Below are 21,857 nucleotides of genomic sequence, written 5' to 3'. Positions count from 1 at the left end.
CATTAATATGAATGGTTTGTACAGTTTAGGCACTCTTACCATTGAGGAAAGTTTTAGATTGATGTAGGTAAGTATTTGCCAGTCAAGTTGCCAGATGCCAGTTAAGGGCTAAGCTTACAAGCAGACTTTTCTAATGAGCTATTTTTTTTCCAGCATAGTCCTACCTACCTGCAAAAGAGAATGGGAAATGAGCCTCTAGATGGGGAACCACAGGTCCAATTCAAACTCTATTACTCTGAAGAAGTGGAGAACAGATTTGAAAGGATAACAGGAAGTGTGCTATGGAATTTACACACTTTGTGATTTTACACAAGTTGCTTAGACTTCCTGCTCCTTTGGTTAATAAATGTGTCTGAAGTAATACATACATTGAACCATGTGTGGCACATGGTAAGTACTTAATGATGCTTATATTGCTATTATCATTATTAATAGTCTATTCTTAGAGCATGTGAGTTGGTTTATCCTTTTTGTTTTAAGATTTTATTTATTTGAGAGAGGGAGAGTAAGTGAGAAAGAGAGAGAGAGCACAAGTCAGGAAAGAGGCAGAGGGAGATGGAGAAGCAGACTCCCTGCTGAGCAGGGAGCCAGATGCAGGCTCCCTCCCAGGACCCTGGGATTATGACCTGAGCTGAAGGCAGACACTTAACCACCCAGGCATTCCTGGTTTGTCCTGCTTGCTTGGCCCCTCTCAGCTCTTGCCTCTATGGACCTTTCCTTGCTCAGCAGATTCTTCTCATGGAGGAAGAAGTATATGGTAGCCAGAGTGAGGAAAGCTTTATTAGAAGACAGAATCTTCATACTGCTGGGGCTGAAAAGGGGGAATCTTTACTAAATTCCCAGCACAACCTTGAGATGGGATAGAGGGGCTCTGGTGCAATTACTCAGATTTCCTCTCTTACTATGAAGAATACTGCTGGTGGGAAAGGAAATGGATGTAGATATATACATCCTGACTATTCATTGCCTGTTCTAGAAGTTCTTAGACTATTTCTTCCAAATTCTTGCATTTTTTTCTTGAAAGTGAAGGTACATAAGGACACCGTACTTATAATTTCTCCACTCATTGACCAATAGTTCATGTCCCCCCAAATTGAGATGTCTTAGAGTTTGATCACCTGTGTATGGTTTCTTCATTTAACAAATGTTTATTGGGGCCTCCTATGTTCAAGTTCTGAGCCATGGGCTCAGGATGCAAAGATAAACACAATGGTCTGCCTTCTTGAAGAAAGAAGCCTGGCTGGAAAGAAAAACCCATCAGTTTTAAGACGTTTTTAAATCTAGCAGAGAAAATGTCATGTCCTGATGTTTGATGGTACATGACTTACACTGGCAAGACCTTTATAGCCTCCTCTAACAAGACCTAGACTACACAATGTGGTAGGTGCTTTGATAGGCAGAGAGGTGTAATGTTTAAGGAACCCAGAGCGGGGAGATAGAACTTTTAGTTAATGTTTGGAAGTGCACACTGCTAGGTCTTACACAGTGGTTGTCATTTCAAAGGCTTTTGATTGCATCTTTACATGCATTCCCTATATTAACATGTCTTGGGATTTTCTACATCTTTGAAAATGTTCCCTGGGAAGCTGTGGGACCCTAAAGGTTAAGAGTAGGATGCCCGGAGGCAATTAGACCTGGATTTAAAATCTGTGCCTTACCTTTTAGCTGGGTGACTTTGGGAAGTCCCTTCTCCTACGTCCATAAAAGTGTGTACAAGGGCTGGGATTGAGCATCATAGATGTAGCATATACAGCACGTGCCCGCCATGCAGGAGGTGCTCCTTTCTACCTTTCTCCAGGTGACTGTAGCTCTTTCTGGCTGGTAGTGGTGCTCATGACAGAAATTTGTTCATATTAAGCTTCACAGGACACATAGAGGCTTAGCTGCTGATTTTTTTTTTTAAAAAGGTGTTTATTGGTATAAAAACAATTTAAACATTATATAAACACAGTATAAATATTTCTTTTAAAAATATGCATAAGTTAGCCATGTATTTGAGGTAAACCTACACATTCCAAGAAATGACCTGGCTCCGAAACATCGAGGATATTCAAGCCGCATAGCATTTTACGTTAACTTTTTCAAAATGAATACATAAAATATTTCAAGTGGCACTTCATAAAAAATATAAATATCTATTACTTATATAAATTAACTCAATATCACATATTTAAATATCAATAAATTAAAAATAATTAAAATAGTGTCCTAACGCTCATACTTTTAGTTCCTCACAGAGAACAACATAAGTTTTGTGCCCACTGCACAGGTTTCTGACTGGAGAAAGGAATGCCCATGAACTACAGCAATCTTAGATGCCCAGGCTACATTATCCGAACAGCCCTCAGGCTGAACTGCAGGAAATCCTCCAGACTCCGCAGGATGAGGTGAATTGTTGTGTGCTTCAGCCACTCATTCTGCGACTGCAAGATAGCCTGCAGGGTGGCGTCTGTGGTTGGGTCCGGAGTGGTCACTTCATCCTGATTCTTTACCTGAAAGGAAAAGGAAGCAAAAAGAACTATTTAAATATTGAGCAAATTCTTTGCAGTGGAGGGGTGCTCAGGGCTGAGGGAAGACATTCAAATTTGGGATGAAGGAGACTACTTGGGGCTGTCTGCCCCGATTCACCCAGGTAGGGTGAGGTACCTCTCCTCAGAGCCCACCCTACGTGAAGCCTTTTCATGGCAACTGAATTCTAATCACCCTTCACTGCTCTATCTCTGTTAGACCATGAACATCTTGAGGGCAGCCACGGTATCTTGTCTTCCCTTATGCTAAATAGTGTGGCACATAGCCCATCCAGTTGGACCTGAGGATCTAATGGTGTAAGGAGGACCAGGAAATACCTTTCCACAAACCCACTGACATGAGTCTAGATAGTTGTGGGAGGCCTTGCACCTCCAAAGTGTGCTTCTCGTGCACTGCAGGATTGGCATTACCTGGAGCTTGTGAGAGATGCAAATCTCAGGTCTCACTCCAGACCTGCTAGATCAGACTCTAACACTGTGACAAGATCCCCAGGGGTTTGGTATGCATTTTAAAGTGGGAGAAGCAGTGGTTTAAGGGAAACAGCTAGAAAAGGTAGTGAGTGGAAGTATCAATACCCAAGTGCCTGCTTCTCCATCTAGGGCCCTTCTCACTGTGTTATGTTTGACACATCCACCCACTGTACCCTCAAGCCTCCATTCTGTGGCATTTGAATGGCTAGCTGGCAGTGCTCAAAGCTTTTGGTACCTGCTGTTCTAGCCTTTCACCGTTTCTCAGTATTGACTCTTCTGGCAAAAAGTAAGGGGAAAGAGTTGAAGCTACCACAATGACAAGAATATCAGTTGGTAATAATTAAAATAATTTTTGTTCCCTCTGTTCTTTGTTATGGATCACTGAGCAGGATTGGATGTGCTTCCTTCTGCCTCTATAGATTTTTTTCCTATTTCTTAAGCTGCTCTAGTAGATGTTGTTGTTAAAATCATTTAATATAGTTTTAAGCATAATTGTTGATGTTCTTTTGCAGAAGAGAGCCAAAAGGAAAAAAAAAAGATTTTATCAGGAAATATTTCTTAGATCCTTTCCTCCTTTCCTCTACGTGTGGCCATCTCTTTTGAATTGGCTTTGCATCTCCAAGTTGTCTAGGCTCTGGTCTTTGAGCCTGTCTTCCTCATATCAAGGGAGGGCACAAGGAAATGCTTACCTTGCTCTTTAGCATCTGGACCAGGATCTTGGTACTCATGTGCACAGACTGGGCATTTTCCTTATCACCCTCATAGTTGTTCTGGAGGATATTCAGGTGTAGCTGAAACTCCATAAGACCGGTAGTGATTCTTGTCAAGCAGGTCTCCTAAGAGGAAAGATAGGGAAATTGATTATTGCTAGGAAGACAGAATCCATTTTAAAAGTTAAAATTGCTATAATTCAGCAACTTCTCCCTCTGCCCCTCCAGGGAAGTTCAAATACTTCGAGCATCATATTTTGAGATGTCAGACAGCATCAGCTGCCTCATTTTAACTATCTGGACAGAGATATCATTTAATCAGTTTTACCCAAAGCCTGATAGATGCTGGAAGAGGAAGTCCTTCTCTGATTCTCTCCTTAATACTCTTCTTTCTGGCTATACTCTTGCCCTTGTCAATATTGGGCTGAAACCTCCTTTTGTGGACTAATCAGAAGTCAGTTCAGGATATCCCACTGTCTGAAGGGAGAAGGGTGGAGAGAATGACCTCTCCAGGGAGGGCAGACCTGGATCCCGCTAAGGGCAGCCTTAGGAAGAGAATTCATTGTTCAGGATGAATTAGTTGAACCTGCTGGGGTTTCTAACATTTGCAGGTGTGAAAATCCCAACACAGAGGGGCTATCCTCTAACCATGCCATTCCAAAATCAGTTGCCTTTAGAGAGATTTAAGTTGGCCTCCTCATGAAATGTACATTTATCCCCTTCTTTGTTGTCTGCCTTGGTCTATATGCATACAGATACCGCAGGTAAAAGGGAAAACTTTTGACTAAGGAATAGCTAAAAGTGAGTGTTATGTGTTCATACCTGATTGAACCCAGATTGGAAGCATCCATCTTTTCCCTCCAGTATGGGAAGATGTAGGTTATTTTCTGCCAGTGCCTCCTTGCTGTCTTCACACTTGTTAAACTTGTCACACATCTGGGAAGGAATACCAGCAGTTATCACATAAGTGCCCCTAAAACAAACACCACTAGGGGGCCAAGTCATGTTTTACCAGGACTCAAGGTTCTCTAAGAAAATGAAGTCACGGCACATTAACACCTAGGCAAGCATGGTCTAGTGAAGATGGGCACACTTGGGTTCAATTCTGGGCTCATCAAGACTTCACACTTGTTACTTCTCCTCAGTCTTGGTGTCCCTATCTCTTCAAATATCTCTTCAATGAAACTCCTTCCTTGTAAGTTTTTTTTGTGAAGATGAGACATAATATTTACATAAAGTATGTGGCACATAGTAGGTACTTGATAAATGACAGCATTTTTGATGATAACTAGGTGAATATAATTTGAACTATATCATGTTCCAGCTAGAAGGACCTATGAGATCATCTAGCCCAATTCCACAGTTTTACAGAGGGGAGCCCAGAGATGGTAGGGAATTTGCCAAAAATCACAAAGCTGGTTCAGGGTTCCCAGAACTCTCTCCTATGTTCTCTCCTTTCCACCAAACAGAGCCAAACTACCTTAAAACTACCTTTAAAACTTTGGAGCTGCTTTAACCTACCCATGACTTTGCCACTTCGGTAGGCTATCAGATACGCATCTGGGATGACTCTGGGGAGTCCCTAACCACTGAACCTCCATAACCTAAAAGTCCTGTGAATGTCCTGAGAAGCTCACCATTTATTTCAGGTGGCAATTTGCTAACCCTTCCAAAGTCCAAAAGACACAAAGAAGATTGATAGACCTTATTTTTTGGCTAGGGAAAAGGAAGTCCTGAGAGTCAGTGCCGCCCAGCTCATGCCAAGTATGGAGCTGGGAATGGGCCAGGGGGCATGGATTTCAGCCCCACTGTGTATTTTCCAGGAGGGAAAGGAGCTCCCTGAGACCAGCAGTAGAAAAGAAGTACAACAGACAGTCTGGCCCTGTCTGTTCAGATTTCTGTGGCCTGAAATCTGAACTGCCCCGGAATCTAGCAAAGACCTCCCAGTGCAGAAGCCCTGGTCCACATCCAGGGGCCAGGAGATGAATGCCCACACAGGCCCTTTATCACCCTCATTTGAGCCTACCCACCTCCTTTCTCAGTGCAGAGATTTTGCCGAGGATGTACTTAATGAGTTCTTCCACTTTGTTTGCAGAGGTGAGTGGTAGACTAATTGAAGTGGCATCATCCTTGGAATCTCCTGCCAGGGGTCCCGGGGTAGGGAAAGCAGTAGCCATCACCAGGAGCAGCCCCAGGGAGAAGGCGCCTGTGCCGGAGGCAAGGGAGAGCAGCCAGTGAGCCGACTGAACAGCTGGGGGAGCTGTGCTCCTGGCTGCTGGCCGCCAGCCAGCCCTCCCAGCGGACACACACCCCTCCCTCAGTCAGGCCCGGCTGCCAAGCAGGCTAGGGCTAGGGATTTCCTTCACTTACTTGTGGAGAGGGAGTTCATAGCTGGGGTCCTGGAGGGCAGATGGAGCTCTCTTTCGTTCCTGGTGGGCTCGAGGGCAGAATGAGCCTCAGACATCTCCAGTCTCATATTTATTGGGGGTTGAGACTCTAATATTGAGACTCGGGAAAAACCCACTTTGATAAATCTTTGTTGGGGGTGGGGCCAGGGCGGGTGGGGCTGATTGGAAACCTTATTAAGATTGTGCAATGTGACGTCCTTTAGCATCACAGGAATCACAACCGGGGGGGAAGAAGTGCCGCTTAGGTCATTACGAAGGCTAGTGCTAAGAAGCAGGATCACTCTCTTCCTTTACTTTCTTTTCTGCTTTTTAATTTTTTTCATTTATTTATTTATTAGTGACTCAGCATTTTGGCACGTCTTAAGAAGGAAAGGAAAGCTGAAGTCATGCACGAAGTTTGGTGGCGGGGGGTGGGGCAGGGTGAGAAGCTAAGGCTATGATTAAAAAAATACTTTAATTACCAGATTAGCGGGCTAGGATTTAGCATTCCAGTTAATTCATATTTGTGAAAACCTAAGACGTTTTGACCTGAGCTTCCTCAGACCACAACACAGCCCACTAGCCTGGGGTTACAAGTAAGATGCCACTAGGAGCCATCTGCGGGACTTCCCTTCCCTGGTTGTCTCTGCTACCAGCTGTTGTTGCAGGACTACCTGACTGCCCCCAGATCTCCTACAGTTGTCTCCAGGCATTTCCAGGCACAGTGTGCAGTGCATGTATGTACATGACCCCTTTGTGCCACCATGAAGCATCTGCCACTCTCTTGCTCACCTCTTCTAGCCCAATCCATCCAGGTCAGCGTTAGCCCTGCTCTCTGCACAGGGGCCCTGGTGAAGACTTGGATCTCTGTGTCATGTGCTGCTGATGCTGTCCCACTGTGGCAAGAGGGTGATCCTGCTTCTGAGGGGGGGAACCTTGAGAAGCCCAGGTGAGTATTGTCTCTGCTGGAGCCCTCAAGTTAGCGATACCCATTTGGTTTGGGGCAGAAATGGAGAGAATATTACTCACCTCTTTGATGGGATGTCAAAGGAGGACCTTGTGACATTTTCCAGAGCTTGTGTTCAAAGCTCCCTCCTGCTGTACGGCTTGTTTTGAGTCCAGAGGTGCCTGAGAAGGAATCTCCAAACACAGACAAGGCTCTGAGGCTCTGAATCACGCTTGCCCTAGGTTTTCTTATTCAGTTGAGCCTGTACTACCTTCTAATGACGTCTCTTGCTGGAGAGTCCTTGGTCTCATGCAAATGGGCTCTAGAACCAAGCTGACCTACCAGTCTCTCAGACATCCAGGAAGCTCAGAAGATTGGCTCCAGACTGAAACTAGGACCTCTGTACAGCATTAAAAAAAAAAAAAAAAAACAAAAAGAAAGAAATACAAAACACAGTGTTATCACAATCAGGTTCTTTGCTTTGCAAAGAAGATCTCATCAGGATTGCTAATACAAGGACCTCTGCTAGGGTATTTAAAATATGAATTGATTTATTCCAGTTTTGTTTTGTGAACAACACTAGGACCCACCTGCTGGGGAAAGTGAGGTCATCCATTCTTTTACTGACTTTCTTTCTAAACAGAGGCAGGTCCTGTGGCCATAGTGGGGTTTTTTCTTTGAAAATGAAAATGGGAGAGGATGATTGAATGTTTTCGCTTTTACTGTTCTCTGGTCTTGAGCAACTCAGACACCACCGGCCGAGTCCTCTCTCCTGCGCTGAATGAAGCCACCTCTTCCAGCCCCACTGTGATGCTTGCAAAAAGCCTCTGTTGTGTGGGATTGCTTTTTCTCATATATATCTATGTTTTAGAAAATATGACTTGGGGGCAGCCCTGGTGGCTTAGTGGTTTAGCACTGCCTTCAGCTCTGGGTGTGATCATGGAGACCTAGGATCAAGTCCTGCGTCAGGCTCCCTCCACGTAACCAGCTTCTCCCTCTGCCTGTGTTGGTGCCTCAACAACAACATACAGATTTTTCTTTTCAATTAAAAGTTTTTCAAGTAGGAAGTATACGTACATGATAAGATGTTCAAACAGGACATGAGGGCATAAAGAAAAAGTAAATCTTCCTTTCCAGCTCCTCTCCTTAAGGTCGCCCCTGACCCACAGTATTTTCAACGAAATCCTGTTAGCCTGATCTGGGTGAGGTTTTCTTGGCTACCTAGGTACCTCTGCATACATGACTGGTTTATATACTGTACACACATGTATACAAATTTGTACACAAATATACACATGCTAGAATTCACCATTGTGTGGATGCCACCTAGGCAGTTCTCTGCATTGTAGAGCACAGACTTTTGAGTCGTACAGCGTGGGTTTAACACCCAGCACTGCTGCCCCTTGCTGTATGACCTTGCTGCAGACTGGGGGTCTGCGTCGGAGAGCTCCTTGAGCTCAGCTCCGCTGGTCCACGTACGGGCCTGCCCGCTGGGAATGAGTGCAGCCACCGTGCCAGAGATCAGCTGGTCTCCCAGTTATTTTTCCTCTGAATAAATGAGATTCTGTGTTTTGTTGAAAATGCCTTACAGCAAAAGTGGAAAATGAAGGGAAAATAGATTCTCCTCTTCTTTGAGAACATAAAGATCCTCAGATCTGGGCTCTAAATTTAGATATTAGCCCAGTTTGTTTTTCCCCTACACCATTTCCAAGGCTTTCTGCCAAGTGTTTTTGTGACACAAGCACTCAGCCTTCCCTGTCCATGGTCGTCATCATTATTCAAAGTCTCAAAAGTGGCCCACCAGGGTGAGGGGGTCTGACTTTATCAGATCCTATGCTTCTGGCAGCCAGGAAAGAGCAAGTTATGTGGAGATGGGAATGCAGAGTTTGGGGAGGTTAGAAGATATCTTGCATATCACTAGCCCTCTAGGATCTATATTAGCATCAATGCCTTGAGCTGGCATTTACTTATGGGAGAAATGGGCTCTTTTGCTCCCAAGCATTAATGCAACATCTGCAACTCCACCATGATAGCTTCCTTTCTTTGGATCTCAATGAATAATCCAGCTGGAGAACTCATGCATCATATTTTAATACATACAAATGACCAGGAAAGGCCATGTTGTCAACATTTATTAATTAATAACCTTAATTGCTGGATTGCACCATAGCTGTTTTGAAGTGACTGGCAGCTGAGACCAAGAGAGGCAGGACAAATGTGAACATATGGGCAGGAAGAAGAGAAACCAAGTAGCTTTGGTTTATTCAGGCTGGCTGGTCCTATCTGTGCCCCTCAGAATACTGCCCATGATTGCTCTCCCACATGTGGTGGGGTCCCATTCAGAGAGTTCATCAGTGCATTCAAGGTGAAGGAGAAAAAGTAACTTCCATTTGGTCTTAGGCTCTCAGGAAAAGACGTGTTCTCCGCATCTCACAGGTTCAAATGTGGTGTTGTACTGTCTTTATTCCAGGGATTGGGAGTAGGTGGGTCTGTGATCTAGTGAGAGGGAGGATTCCAAGAACAAAAGAGAAGTCACTGGGTACTAGGAAACTTGCACTGCTGTCAGAATGTAGTTTCACTTGACACTAAGTCATAAGAAGTTTACAGACTGAAACAGTGGATTATTTAACAGCTTCTTCCGGGATTGAGTCCTGCTGAGCTGATAGCCGGCCTGTAAGGCTCTGGGAAATGTCTGCTTTGGGAAAAGCAGTGGTATTACGTGGAGAGAGACTATGAGGGCCATGTGGTGTGTCTACTTGGAAAGAGCTGACTGATCTTGGAGGACAGCCAGGCCTAGAGACCAGAGCTCTGGACAGTTCCTAGCCTGGCCCTATCCCAGTCCTGGCCAGCACAGTCTCAACTCTGATGCCCGATTATTATTCCTGGTGACTTCTTCTTCTGGCCTGAGCTTTCCTGAGGGCAAAGGTGTGCTGGGGTTGTGCCAAGCTCTCCCCATCCCACGACAGGGGCACATCAGCCTGTTCAGTGCCGGATCCCACCTGCACGTGGAGGTCAATGAGGAGGCCCTTGCAGCTTCGCTGTCAGTGCTTTGCCTTGTTACTTTCCCCAACTGATGTGGAAAATCCCAAGCATTTTAGGAGGGAAGTGGCCTCTCTTGGGGCAACAATGTAGACTCCCCTTGCCCTGGGGACCGCCTCCCTTCTTATGTCCCCTTTCCTCTAGTCTCCAAGCCTGGAAGAGAGTCCTTGGATCTCCAGATGTTAATAAGCCTTCTGCTCTGAAGCCAATTTGATGATGAGAACTTGCTTTCCTGGTCCTGAAGGAGGCGCTGCCCCCCAGGGCTGGGGAGGTCAGTCAGGCTCAGTTTCAGTGCTTCAACTCTTCTCCATCTGCGGGGTAGGCCTTCTGTGTCAGTGGCTGCTGGTTCTGCTTTACAATTAGGAAACTTCAACTCGTCAGCAAGGAGCACCCAGTTAAATTATTCTCGCGAGTCATTTGAACCATCTTTGGTTTCTTCAAAGGTCTCAGTTCTCTTGAGTTCAGTGTCATGGGCAGAAACTAAGCATGCAAAAGCATTGGCTAGTTCCTTCCACTCTTTCCCTCAAAATTAGGTACTAAGAACCCATCTGAAAGCATCACATGTAATGTAAGACCAGGGGATTCTCCTGGGCTGGCTATGACGCACTTCATCCCCTTTCCCTGCCCTTTTGTCTATTTTTTTGCTAAAGAGAGAGCGTCTTTGTCTTTTCGAACTAAGGCTCATATATGTTCTACTTAACAAGCTGAATCTATGAAGGTAGGGAAGGTCTCTCTAGTTCTCATGGTGGAATAATGTCCTTGATACACCTTGGACATGTGGAACACTCTGTAATTTTGAGTCATTGGGGTTCATTATTCCTGAAGAAGGGCTCACCTGGATTAATTAAAAATATTACAGAAGAATTCAGATCCAGGTAAGCAGGTAAAAGAATCAGAAGTGATTTCTATTGAGCTGTTGAGTTCTACATAACTATGTATGGGTGTAGTTGTATGCAGGGCAGAGCAGAATCCTTGACCTGAAGACCGTAGCTATGGCTCTAGTGCTGCCCTCACTGTGTAGGGGTGGCCTTAGAGCCCAGGGTTCCCAGGAAGCCAGGCTGGTGGTCCACTGTCACTTTGCTCTGCTGGACCTGTAGCTCCTCCTGTGCCTCGGGGTTTCCACAGTGGTCTGGGTCTGAGCAGCAGTAGTGTGTCCCCCTAGGACTCTGTGGGATGATGGCTCTATGTCCCCCATCCTGGAGGCCATGTTGCTTTTGCTGTAGGTGAAAGGTAGTGGCAGGAGGGAAGGCACAACCTGCTGTACTAGTCAGCTTGGTAAGTGAACAGGTTGCACAGAAATGGTTTCCTCCACTCTCAGATTTGACATTGTCTTCTGGTCAGAATTTTCTTGGGAGCTGATGAGCTTGTGAAAGAAAAGACTGTGTTCTGATAGGTTTGTCTGGGGCCTCAGTACCTACGAAATTGCTGCTAACTGCCTCAGATTTTCTTGTCCTTCAGGACAATCAGCAAAGAGGCTGTAATATATGTTCCTTTCTCTGGGGTAAGTTTGTTGACTGAGGCCTCAGTAAAACTATTGAAGACAGCAGGTGTGTAATATAGTCTGGGGCAGGTCAGGTATGAGAAGAAATTTGGATTCTGGGCTTTTTCTGTCTGATATTGTATGGCCACTCTGTTGGCCAGGTTTATGAAAGTCTCTTTGGCCTTCCTGACTTGTCTTAGACTGCAGGATTCAGAAGAAGGTTCAGGCTTTTTGCTGCCAGCAAAAAACTTTTGGTTGAAAGTAAGATTTCCATGAATTAGGCTTGTCATTTCATTGCATTGCTGAATCTTTGGTTTCTTATGTTTCTTCAGCGTTACTGTTGGCAGATATGAGCATTGAGATGGGAGGATTTGGGGCAAAGCACTCTCCGATCTCAGGGATCCATTAGAGAGATGCTCTCTACATTTCCTCCTAGCTCCAGTATTCAATAATTCTATGGGTCTTCATTAGCCATGCCTAATAATCCGGAGCCTACTTTTCATGAACTATAAGACCAGGAGACTCTACATTGGGAAAATAGTTCTTGAAAATCCAAAAGTCTAATGCTGTCTTCCAGTTTGAACCCAAGTGTGACTGGTTGCAGTGCTGCCTATTTTGACATGCCCAGGTTCATGGTGGCCGTGGGCAGAATAAAATGTTTTGGAAGATGCAGAGACATTTCAATGCAAGGAGGTAGCAGATTTATTAGTCATCATACAAGCAGGAACAGATCAATATTCAAACTTGTTTTTAACTTCAAAAAGAATTACACAAGTAGTACATATTCAATGTAGAAAATGAAGAAAATGGAGAAAGGCAAAAAGGAAAAAATTGCAAAATAATTTTTTAAAAAGATTTTACTTATTTACTCATGAGAGACACACAGAAAGGGAGAAAGAGAGAGAAGCAGGCTCCATGCAAGCAGCCCGATGCAGGACTCAATCCCGGGACTCCAGGATCACACCCTGGGCAGAAGACAGATGCTCAACCACTGAGCCACCCAGGCGTCCCTGCAAAATAATCTTATTACTGAGTGGTTATCCTTGTTATTGTTAGGTTGTAATCATCCTTGTTATATTTATTTGTATGCAATCATACATGAATGTATGGGAAATAGAAAAATACCACATGTAGTGTATTTTCTGATTTTTCTTTCAATACTGCTTTCTATGTATAAACATTCTGGGTAATTCTCTGAGTAGAGGTGATATAAATAATAGCTGCTGAGCAACCATCTCAGCATAAGACCAGGATGGAGCCCAGGCAGAGATGTGATGGGGTTGACTCTGTTAATTTCTTCCTAACTCTGCATTTAGTGATTCCCATTGGTGGCTTCATATTTGACAAGGTAGCAGTGTTTACACTATGAAATTGGCAAATGCTACAAACCAGCTTCCCCAGAAAGCAAGTTCCATCATACCAGTGGGCCCAAGGGAATAAAGGGATATTTTGGAGGCAAAAATCAATGCACTTAGGGATTGGTAATTATTATAGGGTACTATTTAGGGAATGTAGGAAAAGCACATGTCAAAGGCATTATTTGATCTTACACTTCAAAGGCAGTTGGCCATGAAGTTTTTCTCTTTTTTAAGGAAAGGAAGTGTTATGGTCAAAGCACGCTACCAGCTGAGTTTGGGGTGTGAAGGGGTGGCGCAGATTGGGATGTGCACAAGTCAGCATTTCTGTTCTACAGAATTAGATGCCCTTAAGTTTCCCCAGATATGGGCTCATGCCATAGTAGATCAAGGCAGAGGCTAGGCTCAGCTCTTGAACCATGGCCAAGTGAAGGATGGGAGACTCATCTCAGTGAGAGAATCAGACACAGCAAGGCAGCATCCCATGGACTTATAATTTCTGCTTTGTCACTGTCCCATTCTAACCAGACTGATGAGTCAGGAGTCCAGCTTTGGGGTCTTTAGTGGACAGGATGAGGAGAGCCCTGAAATATTCTTAAGGTCCCCAAAGGATTGCTTTGGGTCTTAAGTTTAGCTCTTAACTGTACCCAAATCACAAGGAATCACTTATCCTGCTGTTATTCTTGGCACTGTGTCTTAGTGTACTGCGTCCTCCTTTTGATTCATCTCCGTTACAGTTCTGTTGCATATTTCTAGGACATTGCATTAGGAAAACAAACAGTGCCATTAAATCCAACCTCTGCCTCCTTTTGAGGGCATCCACATGATGACAGGAACCTGGTCGATCACCGTCTGCGTCAGAACCAAACTTCAGAATATTGAGTAAAATGTAAAACTCCCTGTTAGAAACTTGGTTCCATTTGCATGGCACAGCTCCCAGGCAGACCACATGAGACTCTATGCTATTTTTTTTTCCTCTCCAAAGGATGTAAGTTTTCTCATAACAGTTTCAACCAGGATAGAATGACATCTTACAGATGCCATGACATCTCTCAGTTCTGAACTTCCATCAAGCCTCTGTGCCTCCATCTTCCCAGAAGCCTTCGCTGACCCATTTCCAGGAATAGTGAAGGTTCTCCTCTGGGGTCTCCTGCTGCGTCATGTACTGTACTGATCAGTTTCCAGGCAGTGTCATGATGGCACAGGCTCTGGAGCCGGACTGCCTGGGTTCAAATCCCTGTTCTGTAATATCAAGCTGTGGTCAGCTGTGAAGTTACTGAATGTTCCAGCTTCATTTTTCTCCAGTGTAAAATAAGGGGTAGCAATTATACCTTACATCATACAGTTGTTGGAATGTCTGTAAAAATGCCTAGCACCCTGCCTGCCACATAGGAGGAGCCTAATAAACATTAATATTGCTCTCTGCAATTGACTGAAAGCCTGAGGGCTCCATCTTCTAATCTCAATGAGTAACAAGCACAGTTTTGAGCACTTGCTAAATGCTTGGGGCTGATGAATGAACGAAAGGTGGAATATCCTTTCAATTGATCTGTCAAAAATAATCATCAAGAATTTAGAAATAGAAAATAGTCTAATACAAATAATTTTCTTTGCATGGGCACTTTTTATAGGTCATATAAAATGTTAAGCTTGCTTGATTTTTAAATTACAAAGATTGCAATGCTTTATTTAATGATTTAAAAATATGTACATATGTATATTTATTCCATATTGCAGGCAGTATAGTTTACTAAAAGATGCATGGATTTCAGAGACAGATTTGATTTAAATGCCAGCCACATCATTTACTGCTCGTATGGCTTTAGGCAAGGTTTCAATCCCCTGTGCCTGAGTTTCCTCATTTGCAAACTGTGGCAAAGAAAACTTTCCTTCTGGGGGTGGTTGTGAAAATTGAATGAAATCACGCCCATAAAGCACAGTTATTGGCTTAGACAAAATTGTCAGCAGATGCTAATTTTTTTAAAGTTGCTTTATTACAGGTGGGGCCAGGGACTGAGGGGAAGAGAAGGGAAATAGAAGAGGGTCAAGATAGACAAAGCATGAAGGAGAAAGCTAAAAAAATAAAAACTAAAAACAGCCCCCCAAAATAAGGACAAATAAAATGGCCTGTAAGTTCATTTTGTTTAAAATACCGTACTTTTTAGTTTTTGCATAGATGACACATACCCACGGCACAAAATTCACAAGGTGCTAAATTTTTCACTCAGTGAAAAATTAATCACTTCTACCCCTTCCTGAGCCAACCAATTGATCTCTTTAGGAGCAAGTACTTCTACTGGTTTTTCCCTTGTGATTCCTTCCAGAAATACTCCATACATTTATAAGCAAGATATCCCTATTTCCTATGATTTAGCTCTATCCTTCTCCATAAGTGGTGGTGCACCAATGACACAGTTCTGCAGCTTGCTTCCTCCACTGAATGTGCTTTAGTGATCATTTCTTTTTGGGAGATGCAGCACTGCCTCCTTCCTTTCAGCCCTTGTATTCCATTTATTAACCCATCCCCCACTGATGGAATTTTAGGTTGTTTCCAATCTTTTGTTATTACAGATAAAACTACAATGAATAATTTTGTCTGTGATTTCACACATGTGAATGTATCAGTGGGATAGTTTCCTAGAAATGGAGCTGCTTACTCAAAGGATACTGGCAACTTTGATAGACAGGTTGAAGTTGTACCAAGTTAACACTCCTGGTGAGGAGTGAGAACACTTGTTCTCATACCCTTGTCAGCACATAATAGTTTCAGTCTTGATCTTTGCCAGACCAACAAGAGAAAACCGTATTTCTGTGTCATTTTAATTTGCATCTCTCTTAATACTAGTAAGATAGAGTATCTGGCCAGATATTTGAGAACAATTTTTATTTCACTTTCCATAAACTGTGTCATATCCTTTGAGTTTTTGTAGGTTATTGATTTTTTAAAAATATTTTATTTATTTATTTGAAAGAGAGAGAGAATACAAGCAGGCCGGGGAGAAGCAGAGAGAGAAGGTGAAACTGAGCAGGGAGCCGGACATGGGGCTCCATCCCAGGAACCCACGATCATGACCAAAGCAGATGGCACTTAACTGAACCACCCAGGCATCCCATATTGATCCTTTTCATATTGACTTGAAAGAGCCCTTGATATACTCCAAAGGGTAAACTTTTGTTTTTCATGTGTATTTTTAGTTTATCATTCATGTTTCTATTAGTTTATAGTGGCTGGTTTTTTTTTTTTCCATAGAGAAAGTTTAGATTTTGATGAAGTAGACTTTGTATCCTTTCTTTTATGGCTTCTGGATTTTGTGACACACTTGAAAAGTCTTAGTCTACTCTGAAATAACAATATTCTCCTAAGTTTTCCTTGAGTATCTTTAAATAATAGAATTTCAGGGGGATCCCTGGGTGGTGCAGGGGTTTGGCGCCTGCCTTTGGCCCAGGGCGCGATCCTGGAGACCCGGGATCGAATCCCACATCGGGCTCCCGGTGCATGGACCCTGCTTCTCCCTCTGCCTGTGTCTCTGCCTCTCTCTCTCTCTCTCTCTCTCTTTCTCTCTCTCTCTGTGTGACTATCATAAATAATAAATAAATAAATAAATAAATAAATAAATAAATAATAGAATTTCAAAGTATTGAGCAAATAAGACTATGCTTGTCATACAAGATGAACTAGTCCTGTCCACATCCTGATATAAATGTGTATACACAGGAAAAATGCAGGTTTGTTGGAAGGCGGAATAATCTTTTTGTACTGTTTTGCAGGTTTTCTTCATTGGTCCTGTGTTACTTTGATCCTCAGAAAGGTATTGATTAAATTAAAATATACTTCTACCTCCTTTAAACTTTTTAAAAGATATCCCTTGTTTCCTGGATCTTTTGGAATGCTAGTAATGCTGCCTATTTTGCTTTGGAAGCAGTCTGTTTGGCTTCCACCCTGAACAACTTTGGCCTGGTCTTAGTGACTTCTTTGTTGCTAAAATAGGGAGCATTTTAGTGCTAACCTTACTTTTCCACTGTCAGAGCTGGAAGCTCCTGACCACGCCTTCCTACTTGGCCTCCCTGCTGGTCCTTTCTCTCTTTCTTGCTTCTCAGTCAGCTGTCCTAGCTGATCTCTCAGATTGGTAACATTTGGAAGGCTCCCTATGCACCAGGTGCTCTGAATACTTTGCATAGATCATCTCACTTAGTCCTCACCACAGTTTTCTAAGGGAGCGGTGATTATCAGCTGTAGTTTTCAGATGAGAAAATGGAGAATTAGAAAAGTTGAGCAACAAGCCTAAGAGTGTCCAACTAGGGTAGAGCCAAGGGACTCAGTGTTCTTAACCACCTCTCTAAACTGCATATCTTATGAGCATGCTAAACAGTTCCAAGGACTACTTCTGTGCTTTCCTTGGCCAGCTCATCCTTCTATGGCTTTACTTACCCTTTCTCTTCTATACATATGACTCCCAAGTGTATGTCCTTGGCTCAGATCCACCTTGCATTCTTGACTAACAGTCTAGATATTTTCCGTGTTTGGTGGACATTTCCACTTGGATCTCCCATAGACACTTTAGGTTGAGCATGCCAGTATCTCCTAAGATTGTGTGTCTGGAGAGATAAGGGTTATTATTTTCACAGCGCCCAATGGAAAAGGCTGGTGAATTAAAACCTGGGAGATCTAAACGTAATTATCCTATATCTTAGGTTAACATTCTGCACCTGCTAGGACTGCGGCCCCAGCCCTCAAAGAACTTTCAATGATTCAGCGTGATTGGCATGTCCTTGGTCTTTTAATGCCAATAAACCCATTTGGAAGATTGGTTCCTTTTCCCCCACAGCCCAAAGTAATTTGCTTATCCTGATGGGAAGGCCCATTCATTTCCTAAAAATGAGCAGGGCTTCCTCTCATGGAATAATTAGCATTGAAGGCCCGGATCTGTTCAAATCCTCTGAGAGTCTAGGTCCAATTCATTGGAATTAGTAATCACAGTGAACTTGGAGATAGGACATTTAAGTTAAAAACATTCCAGTGGGAGGAAGAAACTTCAACCAGAAAAAGGATCTTCTACAGTTGATGATATCACCATAGGAAGGGTATTACTAATTCCAGTTCTCCAGGATGTTTTCTTTTTAAAAAGAATTTATTCATTTATTTGAGAGTGAGAGTGAGAGAGAGAGAGAAAGAGCAGGAGAGGGGGGAAAGGCAGAAGGAGAGGGAAAGCAGACTACTCGTTAAGCTGAGAGCCCCATGCGGGGCTCCATCTCAGGACTCGGGGATCACGACGTGAGCAGAAGGCAGATGGTTAACCAACTGAGCCACCCAGGTGCCCTGGATGTTTTCTTTTTCATTTCTCTATTAATTTAAACAAATTATAAAAGTAACATACACTCGGGTGCCTGGGTGGCTCAGTTGGTTGAGCATCTGCCTTCAGCTCAGGTCATGACCCCAGGGTCCTGGGATCGAGATACACAGATCAGGCTCTCTTTTCCACGGGGATGCTGCTTCTCCCTCTGCCTCTCTGTCTCTCATGATAAATAAATACAATCTTTTTTTAAAAAAGTAGCACATAGTAATTGTAACTATAGCAAGACTGCCAGCCCCTTGAGATGGCACCATTAACAGCTGTATCACCTTACAAACCCTGCCACAGGGTCACACGAATGGATACAAACAGGCACCATAATTACACCTACAGGGTTGGGTTATTTATTTTTCAGGTAATGAAATCATATAATTCATTTTACTCTGCAACTTGTTTTTCTCACTTAACTCTAAAATCATGAATACCTATCCAGGTCAGTTAACATAGCTTTTTATGATTTTTAATAATACATAATATAGCATGTTCCATGATTCATTTGGCCAATTTCCTTTCGATGAACACCCAGGTTATTTTCAGTTTACCATCTCTACAGGCAAGGTTACAGGAGAGAGAATCCTTGTATATAAATTCTTACATAATGAAGCATTTATCACTAAAGAGCTCTCAAATAAGATTTCCAAGCTACAGAGTTGGCTAGTTTCTGGAACAGCATTAATATACGCGCAGGGAAGGGAAAAGGGAAGTGATGTACTTCTGTCTGCCAGGTGCTACAGAAGGTACTTTCCATAAGTTGTTTAATCTCATCTTGGTCTCCTGCCTCTGGTTGTGCCCCAGGCTCTCCTGTACATGGCCCAGATGGACATGTCACCCCTGTGCTTGGAAACCCTGTGTGGGTCCCACCTCTTGTAGGGGAAAGGCCAAGCTACTAAGATGGTCTTCAAAGCTCTCCACAGTTGGATCTCATTTGCCTCCTCCTCCTGTCTCTCTCATGCTCCCTCAGTCACTCCACATTCTTAGCACACCCCAACTACTTGCTGTTACCCACCTTACCGGGTCGCTGCAACCCTCTCTGCCTTTGCTCTGCCTTCCTCTCTGTTCTGATGGTCCTTTCTCCCCTCATCTCCTGGCTCCTCTCTCCCTTACCAATTAGCACTCAGTCCCTGGCTCCTTCAGAATGGCTTTTGCAGGCTGGTTTTTTGAGTTAATAAGGCTGGACCCTGTGGTAGTGAATTATCACCCCCAGAACTCAGTGGCTTAACACACACGTATTGTTTGGCCCAAGTCTGTTTCAGGTGTGGATCATCATTCTCTCCAGCAGATCCCCTCAGTGACCTGCATGAAGGAGCTGATGGAGGCTTCACCATCCTGTGACACTTGGCACTCCCGGTCCAGTTGGCAGGTGTAGAAAATACAGACAGTGGCATGCTGGCACTTAAATGTACTGTTACCTCCCATTCTTCGCCCACTGGCCATCCCTATTACACTGCCCTGCTTAACTACAAGGGGGGCAGGAGTGTAGTCTCTCATGAGGCTGGAAGGAAAGGATAATAGGACACAGATTAGCGATAGAAGCTTCTACTATAGGTGAGATGCTGCCACTCTTTATGTGTCTATTAAGTTATTATGTGGCATTAGAATGATAATTTATGTAATGCCTTCTCTACTAGAGTAGGCACTTCTGGAGAGTAGAGAACTCTACCTTGTTCATCTTTATCTCTCTGGCATCTGGCTGGCACTAGTCTAGCACATAGGAAATGCCTGAGAAACATGTGTTGACCAAATCAGTTCATACAAATCAATAATCTACATATTATATAGATGAGACACTAAAGTTCAGAGAGGTCAGTTAACTCACTGATGGTTGCACAGCTGAGAGCTAGCAAAGCTGGATTTAAACCCAAGTCTGTCTGATTCCAAAACTCATCTTTCTAAGAAGTTAAGATTCCTAGGTCTGGTTTGGGGCAATGAACAGTTCACTCATTGGGGGTGAATTCAGTTTTAGAGACCCAAGAACCCTAACAGTTTCTTGGGTGTACCAAGTCTAAGATGCATCTACCAAGGGAATTCCTCTTTGTTGTTCTGGGAACCAAAAAGCAGCCCTTTATGACCCAAGATCTCCCAGGTACATACTTAAAACAAGGCAAGAGAAACCATCCTCCAGCCAAACTGAAGGACATATAAGCTCTGATATCCCTCTGTCCCCACTTAATATATTTGAATTTAAATAAAACCCCATTTCATATAATGTGTGTGGGTGCAGAGTGTTGTAGAATTGGGGTTTGAAATTGAGTTTGAGACCCAGCTCTGCCAAATCCTCACCCCACTGCTGGACCTCTGACCTCTGACCTCTGACCTCCCTTTCCTTATTTCACAAAGTAACACTGACTATAAGAATACTTACCTCATGTTTTCCTCCATTGACTCAAAGTTCCAATAGAACCTCAGGTAAGTATCCTACTGTATCCTACTGTTTCTCTGGAGAAACAGAAACAACAGGAGATTATATATATGTATATATACACAATAGGAATATATATTTTATATATGTACAGTAGGAATATATATATAGGCTCACATGACTGTGGAGGCTGAGAAGTCCCAAGATGTGTAGTTGGCAAGCTAGAGACCCAGGAGAGCCAGTGATACAGTTCCAGAATCTGAAGGCCTGTGAACCAGATTGACATAAATCTTGATCTGAGGGTAGGAGAAGACCTGTGTTCCAGCTTAAGCATTAAGGCAGAGAGAGGGCGAATACTAGTTTGCTCAGCCTTTTTGTTACATTCAGGCCCTCAATGGATTGGATGAGGCTTATCCACACTGGAGAGGATGACCTGCTTTATTCAGTCTACTTATTCAAAGACTAATTTAATCCAGAGACACCATCACAGACACATCCAGAACAACATTTAACCAAATATCTGGGCACCCCATGGCCCAGGCAAGTCAACACAAAATTAACCACCACACCTATCCCATAATTTGCACTATTTGTTAATCTATAGGACTCATGCTTGCATTATTTCTCTATTGCTATTTTGTGTTTAAAGAACATTTAAAGACACAGTACTGGAAGTAGAGCAATTTTACCTTCTAAAAATATTTTTAAGTGAAAATTTTTTACTAAGAGTCTTATGAGAATTCAGTTCAAATTAAACCCCACGAATTTCCAGTTTTCCCTTACCTTGATTAATTTACCTTAAAAAAAAAAAAACTTACAACAAAGTATATTTCAGGGTTTAGAACAGTTTTTGGTTCATAGTAAAATTGAGTGGAAGGGACAAAGATTTCCCATATAACCCCTACTCATAACCTTCGCTTTTAGCAATATCCTACCAGAGTGGTACATTTGTTAAACAACCAGTGGACCCACACTGATACATTAGTATCCCAAATCAATAGTTTACATTAGGGTTCACTCTTGTATGTTCTATCATTTTGGACAAATGTATAATGACACGTACTCACCATTAGACTATACAGAGAAGTTTTACTGCCCCAAAAGTCCTCTACACTCTGCCGATTTATCCCTTCCTTTCCCTATTCCCTGGCAACTGCTGATCCTTTTACAGTTTCTACAGTTTTGTCTTTTCCAGATATCATTATTATTAGAATCAGATAGTATTAACCTT

General features: G+C 43.2%; 1 protein-coding gene across 1 annotated transcript; it reads right to left on the bottom strand.

Moving 5' to 3' along the window:
* Positions 1 to 1,905: 1,905 nt before the first annotated feature.
* On the bottom strand, positions 1,906 to 6,194 carry IL6 (interleukin 6). Its single transcript, XM_025993345.2, has 5 exons — positions 6,080 to 6,194; positions 5,740 to 5,915; positions 4,532 to 4,645; positions 3,689 to 3,835; positions 1,906 to 2,492 (listed from the first exon to the last, which is right to left on the bottom strand). Exons 1-5 carry the CDS (start codon positions 6,183 to 6,185, stop codon positions 2,325 to 2,327), a joined length of 711 nt encoding a protein of 236 aa, XP_025849130.2. The 5' UTR covers positions 6,186 to 6,194; the 3' UTR covers positions 1,906 to 2,324.
* Positions 6,195 to 21,857: the final 15,663 nt, after the last annotated feature.

The sequence above is a fragment of the Vulpes vulpes genome, chromosome 7 (genome assembly GCF_048418805.1).
Source record: "Vulpes vulpes isolate BD-2025 chromosome 7, VulVul3, whole genome shotgun sequence".
NCBI classification, from domain to species: Eukaryota; Metazoa; Chordata; class Mammalia; order Carnivora; family Canidae; genus Vulpes; species Vulpes vulpes.
The sequence above is the reverse complement of the archived record's forward strand: the minus strand, read 5'-3'. Positions and strand labels throughout refer to the sequence as shown.